Raw genomic sequence first — 23741 nt, 5'->3', positions numbered from 1 at the left:
AAAATGCTTTCGCACGGAAAGAGACTACGAAAAAGAAAAGTCTCGTGCCACCGCGGCGACATGTGCTAGAAACTACTGTAGAAACGAAGCAACCAGCAGTCTTCTTATGTCTCAAAAGACAAAGGCAAAATGACTTCCACTTTGACGACTCTGAGGAATTCCTAGCACCTTATATTATATATATACGTACCAACACCATACGCATCTCCAGATCACATAGAAGGAAGGAAGATGACTGAACCGGTGAAGCTCATCGGCGCCTTCGGCAGCCCGTTCGTCCACCGTGCGGAGGTGGCCCTGCGCCTCAAGGGAGTCGCTTACCAGCTCATCACAGAAGACCTCTCTAACAAGAGCGAGCTGCTGCTCAGCCACAACCCCGTCCACCACAGGGTGCCGGTGCTCCTCCACGGCGACAAGGCCATCTGCGAGTCGCTGGTCATCCTCGAGTACATCTACCAGGCCTTTGACGGCCCGCCGCTCCTGCCAACCGACCCCGGCGAGAGGCCAAGGCCCGCTTCTGGGCCAAGTTCTTTGCCGAAAAGGTTACCATGCATGACGGAATATTATTTTTTAGAACTCAAATTCATCTTTGCAAAATGTAGGACAAATTCCTAATATAATCTCATTATGCCATTTGTGTGTGAATTGTTTGATCAGTGCCATAGTTTTAAATAGCCGACTACTATAGCTCCGCTATAGCCCTTTCAGCAGGGTGCCGCTAAATGGCCGCCTTCAGAAATAGCCAGCTATAGCTCCGCTCCGCTATAGCTAATTTGAAGGCCCGTCGCTATTTTCCATAGCCTGCTATTTAGAACATTTAGTGCCTGATGTCGGTGTGGCTGGCGCTGTGGACGGCGGGCAAGACACGGAAGGTTCTCATGGAGGATGCTAAGGAACACTTGGCGATAGTGGAGACGCAGCTCAAGCAGAAGAGATTCTTCGGAGGCGCTGCCATCGGCCTCGTCGACATTGCCGGCGCCAGCGTGCTGTCCCACTGGGCAGGCGTGCTGCAAGAGGTCGCAGGGATAACCGTCATGAGGGATGACGAGGATGGAGGACTACAACGCCGACGAAGTTGTCACTAAGTGCCTGCTAGATAGGGACCAGGTTGTGACCCACTTCATCGTTATCAGAGGGAAGTGCGTCGCCGCGGCCTAGTCCATGCTACCCAATTATCTAGCGAGCAAATAGACTAAGCTAGAGGTTCGTGTCGTTTGAATTAAGATGAAGATCTGTCGTAAAATAAGACATAGGGGCAGTTGGTGGAATGTTATTGTTCGATGCCACTGTGCTCGGTTTGCCTATGCAGGAAGCGGCCTCTAGGGGATCTGTAGCCAGTTTGGTTCACGCGCACACCTCTGTGCAATGAAAATTTTGGTGCCTATTGTAAGCCTGAGACGGTTGTGATTTTCGAGTTGGCTGATGCCTCGTAGTCTGACTATCAGACCCAAGTCGGCTCTGTAGCAAACCAGGAGGACACTAATCCTATACGGCTCGTCGGTTGGTTCTCGCGTGATCTCTGGGCGAATATTGCTGAATTGACCAGTTGATCTCTCTTCTCTTGAGGAACCAGAGCCGAGAAAACTCAGAGATCCATGGTTCTACAAAATTCAGAGTGACTGAACTATATATAGTCCGGTTGCTAACGTCAACATGTGTAGCTAGTTCTAATGCATCTGGCAGATGGGTTGGTTGCCGTCGCTATTTGATGTTTGGTTGACATGTATGTCTATCCAAATGAATACAGTCATTCACTACCATGCCTTTGGGTAGCTAGCTTCGTGCCAACTTTGATCAATTTCCATATTGAATAGACAATATGTACAAGTTTTGACCATTACCGTAACTACTGTCCATTTATCTCTCAAATAGATAGATTGTTGAATGCCACCAAGTTTTCGAAACCATTTATACACATGCCGTATGGAAGTACTATATATTTGGTGATACTCACTCGTCTCTTTCCTTTTTGTAGCGTATACATAGTTATGTTGTTCAAAAAGTGTACCTATGCACAAGATATAGCATAACCTATATCCATGGTATAAAAGTTTAGAAGCTCAACCGTGCGACGTGCATTGTGGGCTGCACAAAATGTACTCTCTGTACCTGTATGAATAGATGGTGGTGGAACAGTACAAGTGCCCAAGCAAGTTAATGAAGTTACCGACAAACTAATTAGTGAAACTTCCGAGCATATCCGTTCTAATCTCTTTTACTATCTGCGTAACAGATGAAAACAAGAATTTGAAGTTACTATATTTCATTGAATTCCCACAAATATGCTCGTGTCGTGATTGAGAATCAGCTGAATTTTCTTACCCTTGTATTCTAATGTACTTCTTGAAATCTCTACATTTTTATAGTCTTAGTTTGAAGTTATTTTGTACTCCCTCCTCCGACCGGAATTACTTGTCGGAGAAATGGATATGTCTAGACGGATTTTAGTTGTAGATACATCCATTTTTATCCATTTCGGCGATAAATAATTCCGAACGGAGGGAGTATGAGAGAACCAATCGTAGTAGACTGTTCCCAGGATATGGACGCGTAGGTCATTGTATGTTCTGGTAAGGCAAAACAGCTAAGCTAGTAAACATGTCCGTGTCATGCGTACAAGTGCGTTCATTAATCCATCAACATAGGGTCCGTCTTCATTCCGTGTTTAGTTAGCTCCAGGTTAGTTCAAGCTGGACCTACACATGGTTTTCACTAGCACTAGTAGTTCATCTCATCCAAGCTTGTTCTAGAGTACGTCTTCGCATAGAAGCCCAAAATTTTGTCATCATAATTATAAATATATCATACCACGGTAGAACTCAAGTCTTGTCTTGGACATCGACATTGGTCACCAACATACATTTCATGGTTACTTTTTATATGTACAATAAATTTCATCTTACAAATATGCCTTTTAATATTTCAACAGTTAAAGTGGTAAAATTTAGCAAATAATATATATTATTTAATATTTGAAAGTTGAAACTCGGGCTTTATTCATCATTGTGACTGCCGCTCTGGACATAAAGCGATGCGCAAAAGGTCCTCATCCAGTATGCGAAAGTGAACTCGACACTAGTGCAGACACATCTCATAAAGAAGTACCTCAGAGGCGCCACGTACGTTTACCCTCGCTGGTGTCAGCCTACTATCTCGCATGACGAGCATGATGCAAGAGGTCGCTGGGGCGAGCGTGATTTCAGACTATGAGTATCCTTTTACCACCAGTGGACCGAGGAATACAACGTTGATGAAGCTGTCAAGGAGTGTCTGCTGAACAGGGTCCATCTCATCCCCTACTTCACCATCATCAGGGCAAAGTGCTTCTCTGCGGCCTAGTCCATGCCACTCAGTTATCTAGGCAACAAATAATCCAAGCTAGCAGTTTGTGTGATGTTTGTGGCATGAAATCAACACGAAGATCGCTTACAAATAAGAGACCTAGGCAGTTGGTGGCCAGTCATTGTTCCATTTGAGTGCGCTTGGTTGCTCTTAGTTATTGCTTAATTACCTTCCACCTTATATCCGCCTCATATATGGATTGGTGCTAGTGAGTCCGAACGTATAGGGTAGATTTGAGGAGTCAACTAGGTCATGATTTATGATGGGTCGCTAACTGGGCCGTCCATTCGGATAGATAGAGAGCGTTGAGGAGCCCATGCTTAAGGATGCAGCGCACTAGAGTTTTGATGGGCCGAGGCCTCGTCGTCTCCCTCCGCGCATATATAAGGCGACGAGGTAGAGGAATCAATCAAGGGAGTCAAATTCGAAATTTGGCCGTCCCATTCTGCCGTTGCGGGTCATCATCACCATCGGCTCATATTCGGAGACGCTCTTGACCAAAATGCTTTCACACTGAGAGAGATTGCGAAAAAGAAAAGTATTGTACAAACGAAGCAGCCATCAGTCTTCTTCTAGCCCAAAAGACAAGATGACTTCCACTTTGATGAGCTGAGAGCATCTCCACCAGACGTGCTAGCTTTGGCGCGCGCCGGAAAAGATTCCGGTTTTACGCCCGCGGGCCGGTTTGGTTTGCTCCAGCAGGCGCGGGAAAAAGAAGTATGCGCGCGCGATGCGCCCCGGTGCGTGGCAGTTTTGGTGCGCAGCGTCGGGTGCGCTCTATAGAAACCCGCGTGCGAGCCCGCCAACCGCCACTCCGTCACCCCCTTCTTCCCCGCCGCTTTCTTCTTCCTCGCCTCCAGCGCCCCCCCCTCCCCCGGGACCGCCGCCACGCGCCTGCCCCTCCGACGTGTATTATGAGGAGATCCGCTCCGCTAATACACGTCTCAGTCTCGGGACGTTCGAGACCGCCCACAAGGCCGCCTGCGCGTGGACGCGGTGGCATGGCGCCTCGACCGGCCGTGTTGGTTTTTTTAGTTAGATTACAAGGATTATATTGGTAAATATGCACCGTTATAACTCGGTCTCATCAGATGGATGGCCGGTAATTACTAATTAACGTGGGAATTTCTAGGAAGTGCGAAATTAGTATAGATAGATAGATAGATAGATGTGTATTTCCGCCATTGGCCATTATCGAGTTTAGAGAAATCTTATCAAAAATCTCTACTGGTGTGTGAGTTCTTGTGACATGACGCATAGAACATCACAAGCTGAGCATAAACGTTTCGTCCACGTTATTCCTTCAGATCGAGGGGTTGGTGCATTGTTTCAGTGGGATTTGCGAACATCTTCATAAACTTGCTACGATTAGTTGCTGCAGTCAAGGTTTGTGCCGTGAAAGATCGGGTCAACAATGAATCTACCCTCGTCTCGAGGTTCTCTCTACATCAAGTGGTATTTGGAGCAAGGTTCATCATTGTACTTTTTTCTGCTATTTGATCCAGTTGTTTGAAAGATGGTGAACTCGCAACATGAGAAATCTGATCATGCGGAGGAGGAGGAGGAGGATGAACTTATAATGGATCTAGAGATAATTGATGATTTGTATATCCATTTGATGTCGATCAAGGGAGCTAACAAGAAGTTCGCACAAAGGTTAGTCTTTGACTGCCAACAATCGTCAACACACTGATAGTCTACAAGTGGTATCAGAGACCGGCATTGCTCACAACACTTTGGAGGAGACAGTCAGGTGGCGTCATCAAGGAGGAGCTACCGGAGGATATGCAAGTAATTTTTGTTGGGGGAGGAAGGCTATGGCGCTAAAAAAAGTTCACACGTACTGTAAAGTAGGAGAGAAAGTTTGCGCCACAATGATCGACCATGAGACCATGACTGTTCTATCAATGCGGTCGGCATCGACGTGGTAGAGAAGCTAGAGCTACCGATGACACCAAATCAGCAACCTTACTCAATGAAGAGGTGATACGACAAGCTCGACATCACGCACCAAACTATGGTAGTGTTTTCTGTTGGCAAATTTTCTTGTGAGGTTTTGTGCGATGTAATTTCGGTATCGATGATTTCGTGTCATATGCTGCTGGGAGAGCCATGCTACAAGAAAAATAATGCTACAGACGACTATCTCACCAACATATGGACCGTCGAATGGGGTACAAAATATAATCCCATCGCCATGGAGAAAAAGATGTTCAAAACTGGGAGAAAAGTAATAATGCAGAAGATGAACAAGAAAGAAGAAGCAAACAAGGAGCCCGAAGTTGTTGAAAAAATTTCGGCGCACATTGAGCACATACAAAAAAGACATCGACTGAAAACCAAGGCAATTTTGCGTGAAGAGGGGGAGCATGATTTTGTGATTGGTCACGTGCAATGAGCATTTTTGAGGAGCCCGAAGATGCTCTAAGGCTGGTTATAGTGGGAGTAACATAAGTAGTAACATAGCTGCCACATAAGCAAGAATGATGAGGTGACAGGTAGTTAATAAGGAAAGAGGCAAATAAAGTAACATAATATGATACCATCACATAGCGTTTTCCAATGCAAAATGAGTCTACAAAGTAATAAATAAATTCAACTATGTTACCACACATATGACACCACCCACTATTATGACACCACCCACTATGAAAATAATAGTATAAACTAGTAACATATACATGTTATTGGTCTAAATTACTCTTCACTATGACCAGCCCACTAGCGTTTTGACGGCCCAAGGCCTCGTCGTGTGCGGCCGAGAAAGCCCCCGCTGCCAGGTGCGTAGGGAGACGGGTCAAATTTGAAATTTGGGCGTCCCGTTCTGCCGTTGCTGGTGATCATCACCATTGTCTCATATTCCGAGATGCTCTTGACCAAAATGATTTTACACGGTGAGAGAGATCGAGTCTCGTGCCACCGCGGCAACGTGTGCTAGAAACGAAACAACCAGCAGTCTTCTTCTATCCCAAAAGACAAAGGCAAAATGACTTCCACTTTGACGAGCTGAGAGGAATTCCTAGCACTATATATACACGTACCAACCATACCTATCTTCCAGATCACGAACAAGGAAGCAAAATGACGGAACCGGTGAAGCTCATCGGCGCCTTCGGCAGTCCGTTCGTCCACCGTGCCGAGGTGGCCCTGCGCCTCAAGGGAGTCGCCTACGAGCTCATTACGGAAGACCTCTCCAACAAGAGCGAGCTGCTGCTCCGCCACAACCCCGTCCACCACAGGGTGCCCGTGCTCCTCCACGGCGACAAGCCCATCTGCGAGTCGCTGGTCATCCTTGAGTACATCGACGAGGCCTTTGATGGCCCGCCGCTCCTGCCAGCAGACCCCGGCGAGAGGGCCGAGGCCCGCTTCTGGGCCAAGTTCTTTGCGGAAAAGGTAGGTTATCATGCATGCCTGGAAACTATTTTTTACAACTCAAATTCGCTGTTCCAAAAAGGTTACATAGTGAAATATATTCTCATTATGTTGTGTGCGTGACTTGTTTGATCAGTGCCTGATGTCGGTGTGGCTGGCGCTGTGGACGGAGGGCGAGACACGGAAGCTTCTCATGGAGGATGCTAAGGAACACTTGGTGATAGTGGAGACGCAACTCAAGGAGAAGAGATTCTTCGGTGGCGCTGCTATCGGCCTCGCCGACATCGCCGGCGCCAGCGTTCTGTCCCACTGGGCGGGCGTGCTGCAAGAGGTTGCTGGGATAACCGTCATGAATGATGACGAGTATCCTGCTATCCACCGGTGGATGGAGGACTACAACGCCGACGAAGTTGTCATGGAGTGCCTGCCAGATCGGGAGCAGCTTGTGTCCCACTTCACTGCTATCAGAGGAAAGTGCATCGCCGCGGGGAAGTCCATGCTACCCAATTATCTAGCCAGCAAATAGACCTAAGCTAGTGGTCCGTGTGATGCCTCCGGCTTGAGGCCCTATTTGATTTCAAATAAGTCAAGTGACTTTAAAATCAATAACTTATAAGTCATGACTGTTTGGTTGTCACCTGACTTATAAATCACCTAACCACATCTTCTCATCTTGTTTTTTTATATAAAGGTGGTGGGACCCATGCAAAAGGGATGACTTATAAGTGTTAAGTTGTGATGAAGCAACTTATGACTTATGGCCTGTTTGGTTCCAATAAGTCACCTGACTTATAAGTCAGGTGACTTAGAATCAATGACTTATAAGTCACGCCTGTTCGGTTGTCATCTGACTTATAAGTCACCTGACCACACCTTCCCACCTTGTTTTTCAATGTAAAGGTGATGGGACCCACGTAAAAGGGGGTGACTTATAAGTTTTAAGTTGGGGTGAAGCAACTTATGACTTATAAGTTGGGTCCGTTTGGCAAAATAAGTCACTTTTTGCACTTTTCGACTTATAAGTTGGTGACTTATTTAGAACAAAACAGGGCCTTATAAGTTGGGGTAACTTATAAGTTGAGTCTGTTTGATAAAATAAGTCATTTTTTTATTTTTTGACTTATAAGTTGGTGATTTATTTGGAACCAAACAGGTCCTAAACTACATAAATATCCGTCCTAAAATAAGACATAGGGCAGTTGGTGGAATGTTATTGTTCGATGCCACTGTGCTCGGTTAGCTTATAGTTTGCCTATGCAGGAATAAGATATATATGCTCTTGGGAAGTACATGTTTGGTTGATAATTGAACATCCATGAGTTCTTTTGGTCATAAATAACACTTGTTTCGATGCTTGCCGACATTTTGAAGGCTTCCCTACTGTTCCGGGGCTATGCATTGGGTAAATAAGAAATTATTTGGCGCCTTAAGCATCAATTTTTTTTAAGCTCCTTAAGCATCAAATAGGACATTCCACGAACACACAGTGAGTTTCTTAGAGGCTGTTATGGTGTGGCCAATGGGCTTTTCTCTTGGACCACCGAACATTTATTCTCCGGCTCTGTCATCTCCGGCCATGATAACATGTGTGGCATGTCACCTCCACACATGCACCTGGGAGCGGATCTGCATCTAGCTTGGTTCACGTGCACACCTCTGTGTATTGAAAGATTCGGTGCCTATTGTAAGCCTGAGACGGTTGTGTTTTTTAGCTGCTTGCTGCCTCGTAGGCTGACTATCAGACAGAAGTCGGCTCTGTAGCACTGCTTCTTGGCTTGGTTGAGTTTAGCGAAATAAAAAAGTAAAAAAAATGGATGTGTAGCAAGCAATAGCCTTTGCAACAACATTTTCCTGAGCTCTTGATATAGTGGGTGACTGAGCCATGCCAAATTGCATTACTGCTGGAATAGTCACTCTACTGAAGCTTCCAAGTTCTTTGAACAGTTTCATTGGCAAGCTTTGGAAAGCCTGCAAAGCAAAAATAAAATAAATAGCACGAGCAATGTAATTACTATACACCATCACATTTTAAACTATGTATAAGCACATTTTAATATGTATATACATGTTTCCAAAAGAAATAGTTGCAAGCATAATAAGCACACACTGATTTATGTTCTTATAGACATTTTCGTACAGAGAAGCAATTCTTCTAGGGCGCCACAATTTTGGACTCGTCGACATTGGCACTGCTAGCCTACTATCTCATTGGACAAGGGTGACACAAAGAGTTCATAGGTGGAATGAGGACTACAATATCGATGAAGCTGTCAAGGAGTGCCTGCCGAACAGAAGTCATCTCCTACTTCACCACGATTAGGGGAAAGTGCCTCTCCTCGGCAAAGACAATGCTTCCGAGTTATCTAGGCAACAAATAACCTAAGCTAGTGATTTGTGTGATGCTTGTGGCTTGAATCAACATAATCAGTAAAAAATAAGATAACCGGGCAGTTGGTGGCATAAGATATTTCGAGTAGTACATGGTCAGGAGCAGATTTTTAAATTTTGATTGTAGAAAGACTGATGTTCAGTCTGAACTGCCAACATAATCAAACAAATTCTTCAACAAAACAAATTGTGGTTATAATTTGAAATTAATTCGCATTTGATATGTAATCTAACAGACAGATAACTAGATGGGCCACCCAGTTTTACACTTTGCCATCGTAGTGCTTCTCCATTCAAATGAAGCTTTAGAGATTTGGATTCTGTCCAACCAAAACAGTTCACATTAAAAAAACACATGATAAAAAAAGTGAACCTGATCTTCCAAGCCCTTTGTGGATTCTTGAGACAACAGTGAAAAAAATGAAAACAATCATTCAAGACTACCTACCAGAATTTATCAGCTAGCTAGGACAAAACTCTGAGTATATATCAGACAACTCATTCATGTACTCACAAGTAACACACACACACACACACACACACACACTTCCACATGGCTTGCACAAATCATCTTATTTTAGTGTGATTATTGGGTGATAATCATAGTCTGTGTGAGGATGCATGCACATGGCCGTTGCATATCAGGATTAGGAGGTATCAGGAGTGAAATTATTCCTTTCTCTTCCGTCCATACTGTTATGATGAACATAGGCATCTTCGAAATACAAGGGAAATTTAGAGAGGTTAGTGTATTATAACTATTTAATATGATTTCAATAGAACTAATCAACTAATTAAAGATCTAGTTTTAGGTTGCTAATAATATTCTACACATTTGCTTTCACTAGTAGAAAACAGGGCTTTCGTTCGGGCCAGATAAGCCCATTAGTCCCGGTTCAATCACGAACCGGGACTACTGTGAGCATTGGTCCCGGTGCGATGCCCTTTAGTCCCGGTTCGTATCTCAAACCGGGACTAAAGATTAGACCTTTAGTCCTGGTTTGAGACACAAACCAGGACTAGGTCTCATTTTCAAACTCTACCCCCCCCCCCCCCCCCGGTGGATCGCCTTTTCAGTTTTGTAAAAAGCAAAAGAAAATGATAAAAACTTCAAAAGATTAAATTCCTGGAGGTGTAGTTATATTACTACATCTACTAGTTAGGAAAATCTAAAAACTTAAATTTGGACATGTTTTGCAAAAAAGTGTCATGAAAAAGTAAAATGGCTATAACTTTTGCATACGATGTCGAAAAAATGTATAATATATCAAAATGTTCAGCACGGAAATCCGGACCCGATTTTGGCCGCCTACGGCCTGTTTGCAAATTTTTAGAATCCTCAAATTCTAAAAGGAAAAAAAGTTATGCTCAAATTTCAGTTTTTTTGAATTTTGGTTAAATCAGGTCAAACTTTGGTCAAACTACTTATTCAAGAAGTATTAGTGTTACTAAATAATTATTCAATAATATTAGTGTTACTAAATAATTATTACAATTTTTTTGAATTTTGGTCAAATCTGGTCAAACTATGGTCAGACTACTTATTCAAGAAATATTAGTGTTACTACATAATTATTCAAGAATATTAGTGTTACTAAATAATTATTTCAATTTTTTGAATTTTGGTCAAATCTGGTCAAACTATGGTCAAATTACTTATTTAAGAAATATTAGTGTTACTAAATAATTATTGTTTTTTAGAATAATAGTTTCAAACTCAAACAGTGAAACATGTGACTTCATGCTTAAGCTAAACTCCTGAGGGTTAATAGGATTGACATCTTACTATTGTCAGGAAAACAACAAGTGCAGACTTGGAAACGAGGGGGAATAGAACCCGGAAGTTAAGCGTGCTCAGGCTAGAGTAGTGAGAGGATGGTTGACTGGCCGGGAAGTTAGATGATTTGGAATGATGAAGGGTGATTAGAAATTAGAAGTTAAATAGAGTAGTGATGAGGGGTGATTAGAGATTAAATTGGAAAATAATTCAGAAATTTGAAAATCGAAAAAAATAAAAAAATTCAAAAAAAATTGGAAAATAATTCAGAAATCTGAAAATCGAAAAAGAATCAATTTTTTAAAAAAAAATTGTAAAAATATTACCAACTGGGACTAAAGGTGGAGCTCCAAACAGCGGCCACGTGGACGGCCTTTAGTCCCGGTTCGTGTAAGAACCGGGACTAAAGGGGGAGGCTTTAGTAACAACCCTTTAGTCCCGGTTCCAGAACTGGGACTAAAGGCCCTCTAGAACCGGGACAAATGGCCCTTTTTTCTACTAGTGTTTTCCAGAAGCACTCACGGGACACATCTGAGTACTATCTTGTTCGAGTGAGGTGGACACCTTTTCTCTCATATGCTGGCAAGAATAAGCATTTAATTATAGTAAGAATGCACCCATATATGTGACTGATCCATGCTAAATTGCCTTGCTACTGGAACAGTCACTCTACCGGAACTTCCACCATCAACTTCTGTGAAGACTTCCATTAGCTAGCCTTCACAAAACTACAAAGCAAAAAAGTAAAGGCCATGTAATTAATATAGAATATCACATTTTAAACTACATATAAGCACATTTTTTATGTATATGCATGTTTCCCAAAGAAATAGTTGAAAGCAAAATTATGTTCTTATAAAAAAATCTTGTTCTCTTTGAATCCTGGATGTCCACAGCATGAAGGCATCATTTGGAAAGAAAAGAACGCTAAACTAAAATCAACTTAGTGGAAATAGTCCTGAAAGTTGTTCACTTGTGTGAACATTGTTCCAATTGTATCATGTTTTGAACAATACTTCAAGTGACAACCGAGCAGTGGGTAGATCACACCAGTGAAATCATCGGACAACGATCTCGTCATGTAAGAAACATGTATTAGCAATTTAGCATACAAAAACTATGGAGAATATAGATATACTAAGAAATTTTATTAGCTGGAGAGGATATATTATGTTGGCCATCTGACCAAAGGAAAAAAGTCGATGAGCTGAAATTTCTCTCATTACGAGGGTAATCAAAATATTTGTGTTTCACTCAAATTATTTCGGTTTAAAATCACACTTAAAAAAGACAGGCCGAATCCATCTAAATTATACCCCTCTGCTTAGCATGGTTGTAGGAAGTTATTCTTTCGTACTTAAGCCCTACAGTTCAAATCCTAGATACGCTCAATTTTGGTTTTTTAGTCTTTTTTATTATTCCCGTCGTATGAAAATTCGGCAAAAATAGTTAGGTTGCTAGGTTTTGAACCTGGGTCTACGTAACAGATGCACCATTGGGATAGATGAGTTCTGCTGTGAAAATAATTCTAAAAGTAATTTATTCAATACTTTAAATTTGAATTTATCTAAATTTAAATAAATATTTCATTAATCTGCTGTTTTTTTTTGAAATTTACGACATTAAGGAAATTTACGAAATTTCGAGGGTGAGAGAAATTTTGTTGCTTTTGAAAGTCAAAATTTTGATTATAAGGATGATCGGTGCCTACTATGTCTCTATTGCTCTACCTAGTCATCTTTGCTCTCTCCAAGACAACATTAGTAAAACATGATAGAATCATGAACTAATGAGCCAAGAGGAGATAGTAGAGATGTAAAACATGAGCAATGTAGGATTAATTAGGTGGAGTTGACGCGTGCATAGAAGTGAGAGGCATCTGCCTCTGCCTCTGCCTTCATCTGCATTACCAGCTTCATATGCTCTTCAGAAGGCCCAGCAAGTTGCTGCAAATCAGTCTTCTTGCACACAATGACTAGAGGATTATTCATGAACAAGGATTCTATACTATGGGAAAGTGCAGCTTGCTGAGCAATAGTGTACCCACAAGACCCAAATATGTTGACGAAGAACAACACAACAACCCTCAAGTGGGAAAGAGCAGTGATAGTGCACAATTCTATGATGGTCCTTTCCACAAAAGGCCGGTCAAGGATACCTGGAGTATGAATCACTTGGTAACGCAAATACTTGTAATCTGTGTGGCCATCAAAAGGGATTTTGTCATGAAAGCATAAGGCTGTGCGTCCACATCTGCCCTTGTAACCTTGTTCATGAAAGAGCTCTTCCCAACATTTGGTAATTCACACATCAAGATAGTACGGGTCTTTCGTTCTATTGATAGAAGCATGGTCATGTGTTGCCTGATCTGCTCTGCCAGACTAGGACTGATGCGCTTTAGAACAAGTATATAGTGACCTAGTGCAGCTACCTTCAGGAACTTGCACCGGTACATGGTGCCTTCATACTTAAGCATCCTCAGTCCTTGGAGATATTTGCAATGATATTTCTAGCAGTGTTGATCTGACCCAAGGCAAGTTTGTAATGATCCTTGTTATAGAGCACATGAAGGCTATCACCGTAGAAAGGGTGGATCTCATCCAGTCGGAGAAACTAATCAATGACGACGGAGAGCTTCTCATAGAAAACCGACCCTCCGCTTAAGAAGAGCCCGCCTAGTGTGGTCATGGCCAGCCAAGAATAAATTACAGGATGCAGGAAGTACAATATTTGCAGCCTTTCCTTGTATTCAGTTGGAAGTTCTTCATAAATCCACCTCAAGATTGTCATTCCAGGATTGTTCTCATCTGATTGTAAAATCGTGTGTACGTACAAGATGAAAAATGGACCCTCTAAAACACATACCTCTTCAGACGTTCACCATCTATAATAGGAGCTGGAATACCAAAATAAAATGCCATGCTTGTGTTACAAGGAGTGGTAGGAATATCACATTAGCGACAAAGCTTGTAGCATCGGAACACCAACTATGTAGACAGGTTTGTGAACCTCCTTGGTAGATATATGTGTTAAATATTGATTGTGTGTGAGCTGATTTTGAGAAATAATGCTAATTGTCATAATCCAATGGGAAGTTAGGCCAATATGGCATGGAAGCTGCCTGAGTATTCACGTGTCATTTCTTAGGCTAAGAAACAGCACGTGAATACTCAGGAAATTCCCACTAATTTTTTCCATGGCCTTTGTATGACCAATTCAAGGCACGAACTCAAGTTGTTTTGACAAGTTTTACATTTTCGGGAGTTTTTTTTGGTGAAAAAAGGCCGATAAATGGCCGTACATGTAGCAACATGCATATGGTGTCAAAAGTCGTTCAAATCAGATATGGATGCCTGATACGTCTTCAAACTATCTACTTTTCCAAACACTTTTGCCCTTATTTTGGACTCTAACTTGCATGATTTGAATGGAACTAATCCGGACTGACGCTGTTTTCAGCAGAACTACCATGGTGTTATTTATGTGCAAGAGCAAACGTTCTCGGAATGACCTGAAACTTCGCGGAGACACTTTTCAGAAAATAAGAAAAAAATACCTGCCAAAGATGAAGGCCAGGGGGGCCACCACCTTGCCACGAGGGTGGGGGCGCGCCCCCTACCTTGTGGGCCCCCTGTTGCCTCTCCGACTCTAACTCCACCTCCATATATTGAGTTTCGATGAGAAAAAAATCAGAGAGAAGAAATCATCGCGTTTTACGATACGGAGCCGCCGCCAAGCCCTAAAACCTCTCGGGAGGGCTGATCTAGAGTCCGTTCGGGGCTCCGGAGGGGGGGAATCCGTCGCCATCGCCATCATCAACCATCCTCCATCACCAATTTCGTGATGCTCACCGCCGTGTGTGAGTAATTCCATCGTAGGCTTGCTGGACGGTGATGGGTTGGATGGGATCTATCATGTAATCGAGTTAGTTTTGTTAGGGTTTGATCCCTAGTGTCCACTATGTTCTGAGATTGATGTTGTTATGACTTTGCTATGCTTAATGCTTGTCACTAGGGCCTGAGTGCCATGATTTCAGATCTGAACCTATTATGTTTTCATCAATATATGAGTGTTCTGGATCCTATCTTGCAAGTCTATAGTCACCTATTATGCGTTATGATCCGTTAACCCCGAAGTGACAATAATCGGGATACTTACCGGTGATGACCGTAGTTTGAAGAGTTCATGTATTCACTATGTGTTAATGCTTTGTTCCGGTTCTCTATTAAAAGGAGACCTTAATATCCCTTAGTTTCCCTAAGGACCCCGCTGCCACGGGAGGGTAGGACAAAAGATGTCATGCAAGTTCTTTTCCATAAGCACGTATGACTATGTTTGGAATACATGCCTACATTATATCAATGAACTGGAGCTAGTTCTGTGTCACCCTAGGTTATGACTGTTACATGATGAACCGCATCCGGCATAATTCTCCATCACTGATCCATTGCCTATGAGCTTTCCATATATTGTTCTTCGCTTATTTAATTTCCCGTTGCTATTGCTATCATCACTACAAAATACCAAAATCATTGCTTTTACTACCGTTACCTTTTGCTACTGTTACCACTACTATCATATTACTTTGCTACTAAATACTTTGCTGCAGATATTAAGTTTCCAGGTGTGGTTGAATTGACAACTCAACTGCTAATACTTGAGAATATTCTTTGGCTCCCCTTGTGTCGAATCAATAAATTTGGGTTGAATACTCTACCCTCGAAAACTGTTGCGATCCCCTATACTTGTGGGTTATCAAGACTATTTTCTGGCGCCATTGCCGGGGAGCATAGCTCTATTCTTTGAGTCACTTGGGATATATATCTGCTTATCATTATGAAGAACTTGAGAGATCCAAAAACCAAGATCTATCCCTCAACTACGAGGGGAGGTAAGGAACTGCCATCTAGCTCTGCACTTGATTCACCTTCTGTTTTGAGTAAGCTTGCGACACCTACACCTGCTTCTGCTATTCGTTTTGATATGTCGCATGTTATTGATGATGCCACTTCTGCTATGCATGATACTTATGATGAAACTACCTCTATGCCTGATACTACTATGTCACTTAGTGCTTTTCTTGATGAACAACTTGCTAGGGCTAGAGAAATTAAAAATATTGAATCTGATGATACTGATGAAAGTGATGATGAAGAACCACTTGCCATTCCTAAGGGTTATGTTTTTGATCAAGATGCTTCTTTAGCTATTTTAGCTTGCAGAAATAGAACTGAACTTAAAAAATTATTAGCTAAATGGAGTAAGCAATCTCTAAATGATAGAATGAAACCTGACCCTGCTTTTGCTACTTCACCTATCTTTGTTACTGATAAGGATTATGAATTCTCTGTTGATCCTGATATAATTACTTTGGTTGAATCTGATCCTTTTCATGATTATGAATCTGAAACTGTTGTGGCACATCTTACTAAACTGAATGATATAGCTACCCTGTTCACTAAAGATGAGAGAACTCGCTACTTTTATATCCTTAAAATATTTCTGTTCTCATTAAAGGGTGATGCTAAGATATGGTTTAATTCTCTTGATCCTGGTTGTGTGCGTAGTCCCCAGGATATGATTTATTACTTCTCTGCTAAATATTTCCCTGCTCATAAGAAACAAGCTGCTTTAAGGGATATATATAATTTTGTGCAAATTGAAGAAGAGAGTCTCCCACAAGCTTGGGGGAGGCTTCTCCAATTACTTAATGCTTTGCCTGATCATCCTCTTAAGAAAAATGAAATACTTGATATCTTTTATAATGGATTAACCGATGCCTCCAGAGATTACCTGGATAGTTGTGTTGGTTCTGTTTTCAGGGAAAGAACACCGGATGAAGCTGAAATTTTATTGAATAATATGTTGACAAATGAAAATAATTGGGCACTTCCGGAGCCAATTCCCGAGCCTATTCCTAAACCAACTCCGAAGAAGAGGGGTATTCTATTTCTCAGTCCTGAAGATATGCAAGAGGCAAAGAAATCTATGAAAGAAAAGGGTATTAAAGTTGAAGATGTTATGAATTTACCTCCTATTGAATAAATACATGGTCTTAATTTACCGCCTGTTGAAGAAACATATAATCCAAATCCTTTACCTATTGAAGAAACTCATGGTCTTGATAACCCGACACAGGTAGTAAATGTAAATTCTCTCTATAGATATGATAAAGTTGTAATCTCATTTACTAAAATTGTTAGCCCATGCTTAGATGAGTTTGATAAATTTATGGCTAAGCAAGAAGACTTTAATGCTTATTTTGGTAGACAACTGAAATATAATTCAAATATGCTTGGACACTTGGGTGATTATATGGCTAATGTCAAAGGTGAAATTAAACTTATTAGTAAACATGCTTCTATGGTTACCACTCAAGTAGAGCAAGTACTTAAAGCTCAAAATGATTTGCTCAATGAATTGAATAGTAAAGATAATGATTATGCTGTTAGAGTGGCTACTAGAACCGGTAGAATGACTCAGGAACCTTTGTATCCTGAAGGCCATTCTAAGAGAATTGAGCAAGATTCTCAGAGAAATAATATAGATGCACCTGGTTCTTCTAAAAAGAAGAAAAAGAAAAATGATAGGACTTTGCATGCTTCTAGTGATCCTATTGTTGAAACACCTGAGAATCCAAATGATATTTCTATTTCTGATGCTGAAACACAATCTGGTAATGAACCTGAAACTAGTGGTAATGTTAATGATAAAGTTCATGATGATGCTCAACCTAGTAATGATAATGATATAGAAATTGAACCTGTTGTTGATCTTGATAACCCACAATCAAAGAATCAACGTTATGATAAGAAAGACTTTGTTGCTAGGAAACATGGTAAAGAAAGAGAGCCCTGGGTTCAGAAACCCATGCCCTTTCCTCCCAAACCATCCAAGAAAAAGGATGATGAGGATTTTGAGCGCTTTGCTGAAATGATTAGACCTATCTTTTTACGTATGCGATTAACTGATATGCTCAAAACCAATCCTTATGCTAAGTATATGAAAGATATTATTACAAATAAAAAAAAGATACCGGAAGCTGAAATTTCCACCATGCTTGCTAATTATACTTTTAAGGGTGGAATACCAAAGAAACTTGGAGATCCAAGAGTACCCACTATACCATGCTCCATTAAAAGAAACTATGTTAAAACTGCTTTATGTGATCTTGGAGCCGGTGTTAGTGTTATGCCTCTCTCTTTATATCGTAGACTTGATTTGAATAAGTTGACACCTACTGAAATATCTTTACAAATGGCTGATAAATCAACTGCTATACCTGTCGGTATTTGTGAGGATGTGCCTATTGTAGTTGCAAACGTTACTATTTTAACGGACTTTGTTATTCTTGATATTCCCGAGGACGATAGTATGTCTATTATTCTTGGAAGACCCTTTTTGAATAGTACAGGGGCTATTATTGATTGCACTAAAGGCAATGCCACTTTTCATGTTAATGGTAATGAGCATACGGTACACTTTCCGAGGAAACAACCTCAAGTTCATAGTATCAACTCTATTGGAAAAATTCCATCGATTATATTTGGAGGTTTTGAATTTCCTCTTCCTACTGTCAAGAAGAAATATGATATTCTTATTATTGGGGATGTGCATATCCCCGTTGAGGTAACATAGTGTTATTCGAAATTTCTCCGGTTCCATGTTATTCGGAATGAGTTCGTTAACAAGACTTGATCAACCTTGTTAGTGGATTCCTTTTGATGATCATGAGATGGATGAAACTAGAAGGCACAACTTTCTTTATCCCACTTTTACTTTCTGTTATTTATATTAAATAAAATAAAAATAAATATTTGTCTGTCTGTTATCTGATTATCCGTGCAATATAAAAATACCTCGAAAATAAAAGTTCTCCAAATGCCCTGAAAATTAAATATGATTTTTTCTAGAATATTTGAGAATTTATGGAACAGAGAACACACCAGGGAGACCAACCACCTTGCCACGAGGGTGGAGGGCGCGCCCCCTGCCTCGTAGGCCCATGGTGGCCCTCCTCCACTTATCCTTTCACCCATACACTCCTTCCTCCCCCAAACACGAATAACCAGCTCAAACCCGAGTCCAAGCTCGTTTTGCTGCCATTTTCGATCTCCTTGCTCAAAGCACCTCTCTCAAAACTGCTTGGGGAGATTGTTCCTTGGTATGTGACTCCTCCATTGGTCCAATTAGTTTTTGTTCTAGTGCTTTATTCATTGCAAATTCTTGCTGCTTAGGTGACCCTGTTCTTGAGCTTGCATGTCAAATTTATATGGTCAAAAGTAGTTTTGATGCATGATATAGGCCCTAGGCACTTGTAGGAGTAGTTGCTATCAATATTATTGAGTTTGTTTTACTTTTATTTTGAAGTTACTAAAAAAATTCAGAATTTTTCAGAGAAAGAAAAATGCTTAGGAAAATGTTCCAAGGTGGTTCTTCAAGGAAGCAAGGACCCAGTCTTGCAATGCGTGATGCTGACGAAGAGCCACCAAGAGACGCTCCAGTGCGTCCTTGTGAGTGGCCTTCTGAAAATTTTATGGATCGAGCAGGAATAAAAGAAGAATTCAACGCATATTTGCGTAACACTTATCTCGTGAGCTTCGAGGAAGAGAAGTGCAGTCAGTATCATGAGCTCACTAGCTCCTTTGTGAGGAGGTTTGAATTTTCAACTTCACATAATTCTCCAATTGTCCTGTTTGATCTTTATGATAAATCTTATACCATGGACTTAGAGGATTTTACCACTGCATGTAAACTTCCACAATGGGGTAGTATAAGGGATCCTCGCAAATCTGAATTTAGAGATTTTCTTGCTAATATAACTGTGGGAGAATCTAGAGATATTACACAAGCTACCATAGGGAGCATTCACTTTCCTGCTATACATTATTTTGCTCTCTTCATAGGTAGATGCGTAAATGGTAAGGATGAGGCATGTCACATGTGTGTCCCCGATCTTAGTATTCTTAGGAGTGCTGTGTTAGGAGACAAATCATATAATTTGGGAGCCATTGTTGCACGTAGGTTGCATCTTAATAGATGTAATGGAGATTTCTTTGGTGGAATTTATGCAACCCGCATAGCTAATTTTCTTGGTATAGATGTACGCGAAGATGATATTGAACTACCTCCTGCCTATCTAGATTTTAATGCTATGGTTCACCACCAGTTTGTCGAGAGGAACGAATCACCTCTCCAGTATCGACTAATCTTTGACAGACACTGTGCTGTCCGTATTACTCTCCCTGCTCCTGCCTTCTTTGATTATCAGGCAAGAGGAGGATATACTATTACTAAGAGGAGGCAGATGAGTACGAGAGGAGAGAGGAGGCCGCTCGTCGCCACGCTGCAGCTCAGTAGGCGATAGCTGCTGCATCACAGTACGACCCCAGCTACTATTATGGATATCAACCAGGCCAGCCGTGGCCATAGACCAACTTAGGCCAAAAGCCTAAGCTTGGGGGAGTACGTATTTCTCACCGACATTACATTTATGCTCACACACTCATTGCTAGATGTCGGTGCTCATACTTTTTCATTGTATCATTCCTGCTAATTTATTTTCCTTTTTATGCTTTCTTCTTGTGTGTTTAATAAACCTTAAGAAAACCAAAAAAATTAGTTGTAGGTTTTAATCAGTTTAATTTACATGCATGTAGTAGTAATTAAAAAGAAAACCCAAAAATATTTCATGTTCTTCTTTTGCTTGTTGGGAGCTTTCCCGTGTAAATAGTTTTATTTCTTTTCTTTTCTTTGGGGATCGATAGGAGAAGACCATAATTAAATTGTTGAAGTGGCACTTATATACATTATTGTTGATCTGACAAAAGAGCCCATATTGCCCTGTCTTCTCCTGTTTATTGAATGCTTGCAGATTGCAGCTTAGTCCAATGCACGTGCACTATTATTATTATTCACACTATTCGGTCGTGCAAATGAAAGGCAATTATGATGATATATGATGGACTGACTGAGATGAGAAAAGCTGGTATGAACTCGACCTCTTTTGTTTTTGTAAATATGGTTAGTTCATCGTTTCTGATTCAGCCTATTATGAATAAACATGTTTGCAATGACAACTAGAGATCATAGTTTCTTATGCCATGCTTGATTAGCTATGAGTTATAATGATTTACCTTGCGTGCCAACATGCTATTAAAATGGTTATGATGTGGTATGATAGGGTGGTATCCTCCTCTGAATGATTTAAGTGACTTGACTTGGCACATGTTCACGCATGTAGTTGAAACAAAATCAACATAGCCTTCACGATATTTATGTTCATGGTGGATTATATCCTACTCATGCTTGCATTCGGTGTTGATTAATTTTAATGCATGTTCATGACCGTTGTCGCTCTCTAGCTGGTCGCTTCCCAGTCTTTTGCTAGCCTTTACCTGTACTAAGCGGGAATACTGCTTGTGCATCCAAACTCCTTAAACCCCAAAGTTATTTCACATGAGTCCACTATACCTACCTATATACGGTATCTACCTGCCGTTCCAAGTAAATTTGTATGTGCCAAACTCTAAACCTTCAAATAAATATCCTGTTTTGTATGCTCGAATAACTCATGTATCAACTAGGGTTGTCTGTATCTTCCATGTTAGGCGGGTTATTCTCAAGAGGAGTGGACTCCGCTCCTCACTCACGAGATAAATGGCTGGTCATCGGGATGCCCAGTCCCATGCTTTATGCAAACTAAATCAAAATAATTGCAAACAAAACTCCCCCTGGGACTCTTGTTACTTGGAGGCACTCGTTGTTTCGAGCAAGCCATGTATTGATGCTTGTGGTGGAAGGGGGAGTATAAACTTTACCATTCTGTTTGGGAACCGCCTATAATGTGTGTAGCATGGAAGATATAGCCATCTCTTGGTTGTTACCTTGACAATCAAAGTATACCTCTCAAAATATTATTCACCTCTGTTTCAAAACTGAACTCTGGCACCTCTACAAATCCATGCTTCCCTCTGTGAAGGGCCTATCTATTTACTTTTATGTTGAGTCATCATCCTCTTATTAAAAAGCACCAGTTGGAGAGCACCACTGTCATTTGCATTCATTACTGTTATTTTACATTGAGTATGACTTGACTGGATCTCTTTTACCATGAATTACAATGTCTAGTCAGTCCTTGGTCTTTAAAGGTGCTCTGCATTTATATTTTGTTGTCTCAGAAAGGGCTAGCGAGATACCATCCTGTTATATCATATTGTGACTGTTTTGAGAAAGTGTTGTCATCCGAGTTTTATTATTATGGCTAGCTAGTTGATTATGCTATTGATATGAGTAAACTTGAGACCTATGCGTTATTGTGAATGTGGTTAGTTATAATCTTTGCTGAAAACTTGAATGCTGGCTTTATATATTTACAACAACAAGAGCAAACAGAATTTGTAAAAGTTTTTCTTTATCACTTTCAGTTTGTCAACTGAATTGCTTGAGGACAAGCAAAGGTTTAAGCTTGGGGGAGTTGATACGTCTCCAATGTATCTACTTTTCCAAACACTTTTGCCCTTGTTTTGGACTCTAACTTGCATGATTTGAATGGAACTAACCCGGACTGACGCTGTTTTCAGCAGAACTACCATGGTGTTATTTATGTGCAGGAACAAACGTTCTCGGAATGACCTGAAACTTCACGAAGACACTTTTCAGAAAATAAGAAAAATACTTGCCAAAGATGAAGGCCAGGGGGGCCACCACCTTGCCACGAGGGTGGGGGCGCGCCTGCCCCCCTAGGGCGCGCCCCCTACCTCGTGGGCCCCCTGTTGCCTCTCCGACTCCAACTCCACCACCATATATTGAGTTTCGATGAGAAAAAAAATCAGAGAGAAGAAATCATCGCGTTTTACGATACGGAGCCGCCGCCAAGCCCTAAAACCTCTCGGGAGGGCTGATCTGGAGTCCGTTCGGGGCTCCGGAGAGGGGGAATCCGTCACCATCGTCATCATCAACCATCCTCCATCACCAATTTCATGATGCTCACCGCCCCGCGTGAGTAATTCCATCGTAGGCTTGCTGGACGGTGATTGGTTGGATGGGATCTATCATGTAATCGAGTTAGTTTTGTTAGGGTTTGATCCCTAGTGTCCACTATGTTCTGAGATTGATGTTGCTATGACTTTGCTATGCTTAATGCTTGTCACTAGGGCCCGAGTGCCATGATTTCAGATCTGAACCTATTATGTTTTCATCAATATATGAGTGTTCTGGATCCTATCTTGCAAGTCTATAGTCACCTATTATGTGTTATGATCCGTTAACCCCGAAGTGACAATAATCGGGATACTTACCGGTGATGACCCTTGTCGGTGTCAAAACCGGCGGATCTCGGGTAGGGGGTCCCGAACTGTGCGTCTAAGCTGGATGGTAACAGGAGGCAAGGGACACGAAGTTTTACCCAGGTTCGGGCCATCTTGATGGAGGTAAAACCCTACGTCCTGCTTGATTAATATTGATGATATGGGTAGTACAAGAGTAGATCTACCACGAGATCAGAGAGGCTAAACCCTAGAAGCTAGCCTATGGTATGATTGTATGTTCTGTATGTTCTATCAACTAGCCTGGCCCTGGTTTATATAATGCACCAGAGGCCTAGGTTAACAAGAGTCCCAGCCGAATACGCCGGTGGGGAGAAGTCCTTGTCTTGATCGCCAAGTCTTTGTGGAATCTTCCTTGTATGCGGCAGCTGTCCGAACTGGCCCATGAGTATACGGCCATGGGGGGCCTCGGCCCAATCTAATAGATCGGGAGACGACGTGGTGAGTACCCCCTAGTCCAGGACACCGTCAGTAGCCCCCTGAACCGGTCTTCAAGTTAGGGACGCTCCTCGATTATTCCGAACTGTTCTTCATGT

At 41.6% G+C, this 23741-nt stretch overlaps 1 protein-coding gene and 1 pseudogene across 1 annotated transcript; both read left to right on the top strand.

Moving 5' to 3' along the window:
• Nucleotides 1-215: 215 nt before the first annotated feature.
• On the top strand, nucleotides 216-1760 carry LOC125549301 (putative glutathione S-transferase; annotated as a pseudogene).
• Nucleotides 1761-6389: 4629 nt separating this feature from the next.
• LOC125549300 (putative glutathione S-transferase) lies at nucleotides 6390-7380 on the top strand. The gene is made up of 2 exons (XM_048712743.2): nucleotides 6390-6735; nucleotides 6851-7380. Exons 1-2 carry the CDS (start codon nucleotides 6424-6426, stop codon nucleotides 7238-7240), a joined length of 702 nt encoding a protein of 233 aa, XP_048568700.2. The 5' UTR covers nucleotides 6390-6423; the 3' UTR covers nucleotides 7241-7380.
• Nucleotides 7381-23741: the final 16361 nt, after the last annotated feature.

This window comes from Triticum urartu, chromosome 3A (genome assembly GCF_056163025.1).
Source record: "Triticum urartu cultivar PI428250 chromosome 3A, HENAU_Tu73, whole genome shotgun sequence".
In the NCBI taxonomy this organism is placed as follows: domain Eukaryota; kingdom Viridiplantae; phylum Streptophyta; class Magnoliopsida; order Poales; family Poaceae; genus Triticum; species Triticum urartu.
The sequence above is the reverse complement of the archived record's forward strand: the minus strand, read 5'-3'. Positions and strand labels throughout refer to the sequence as shown.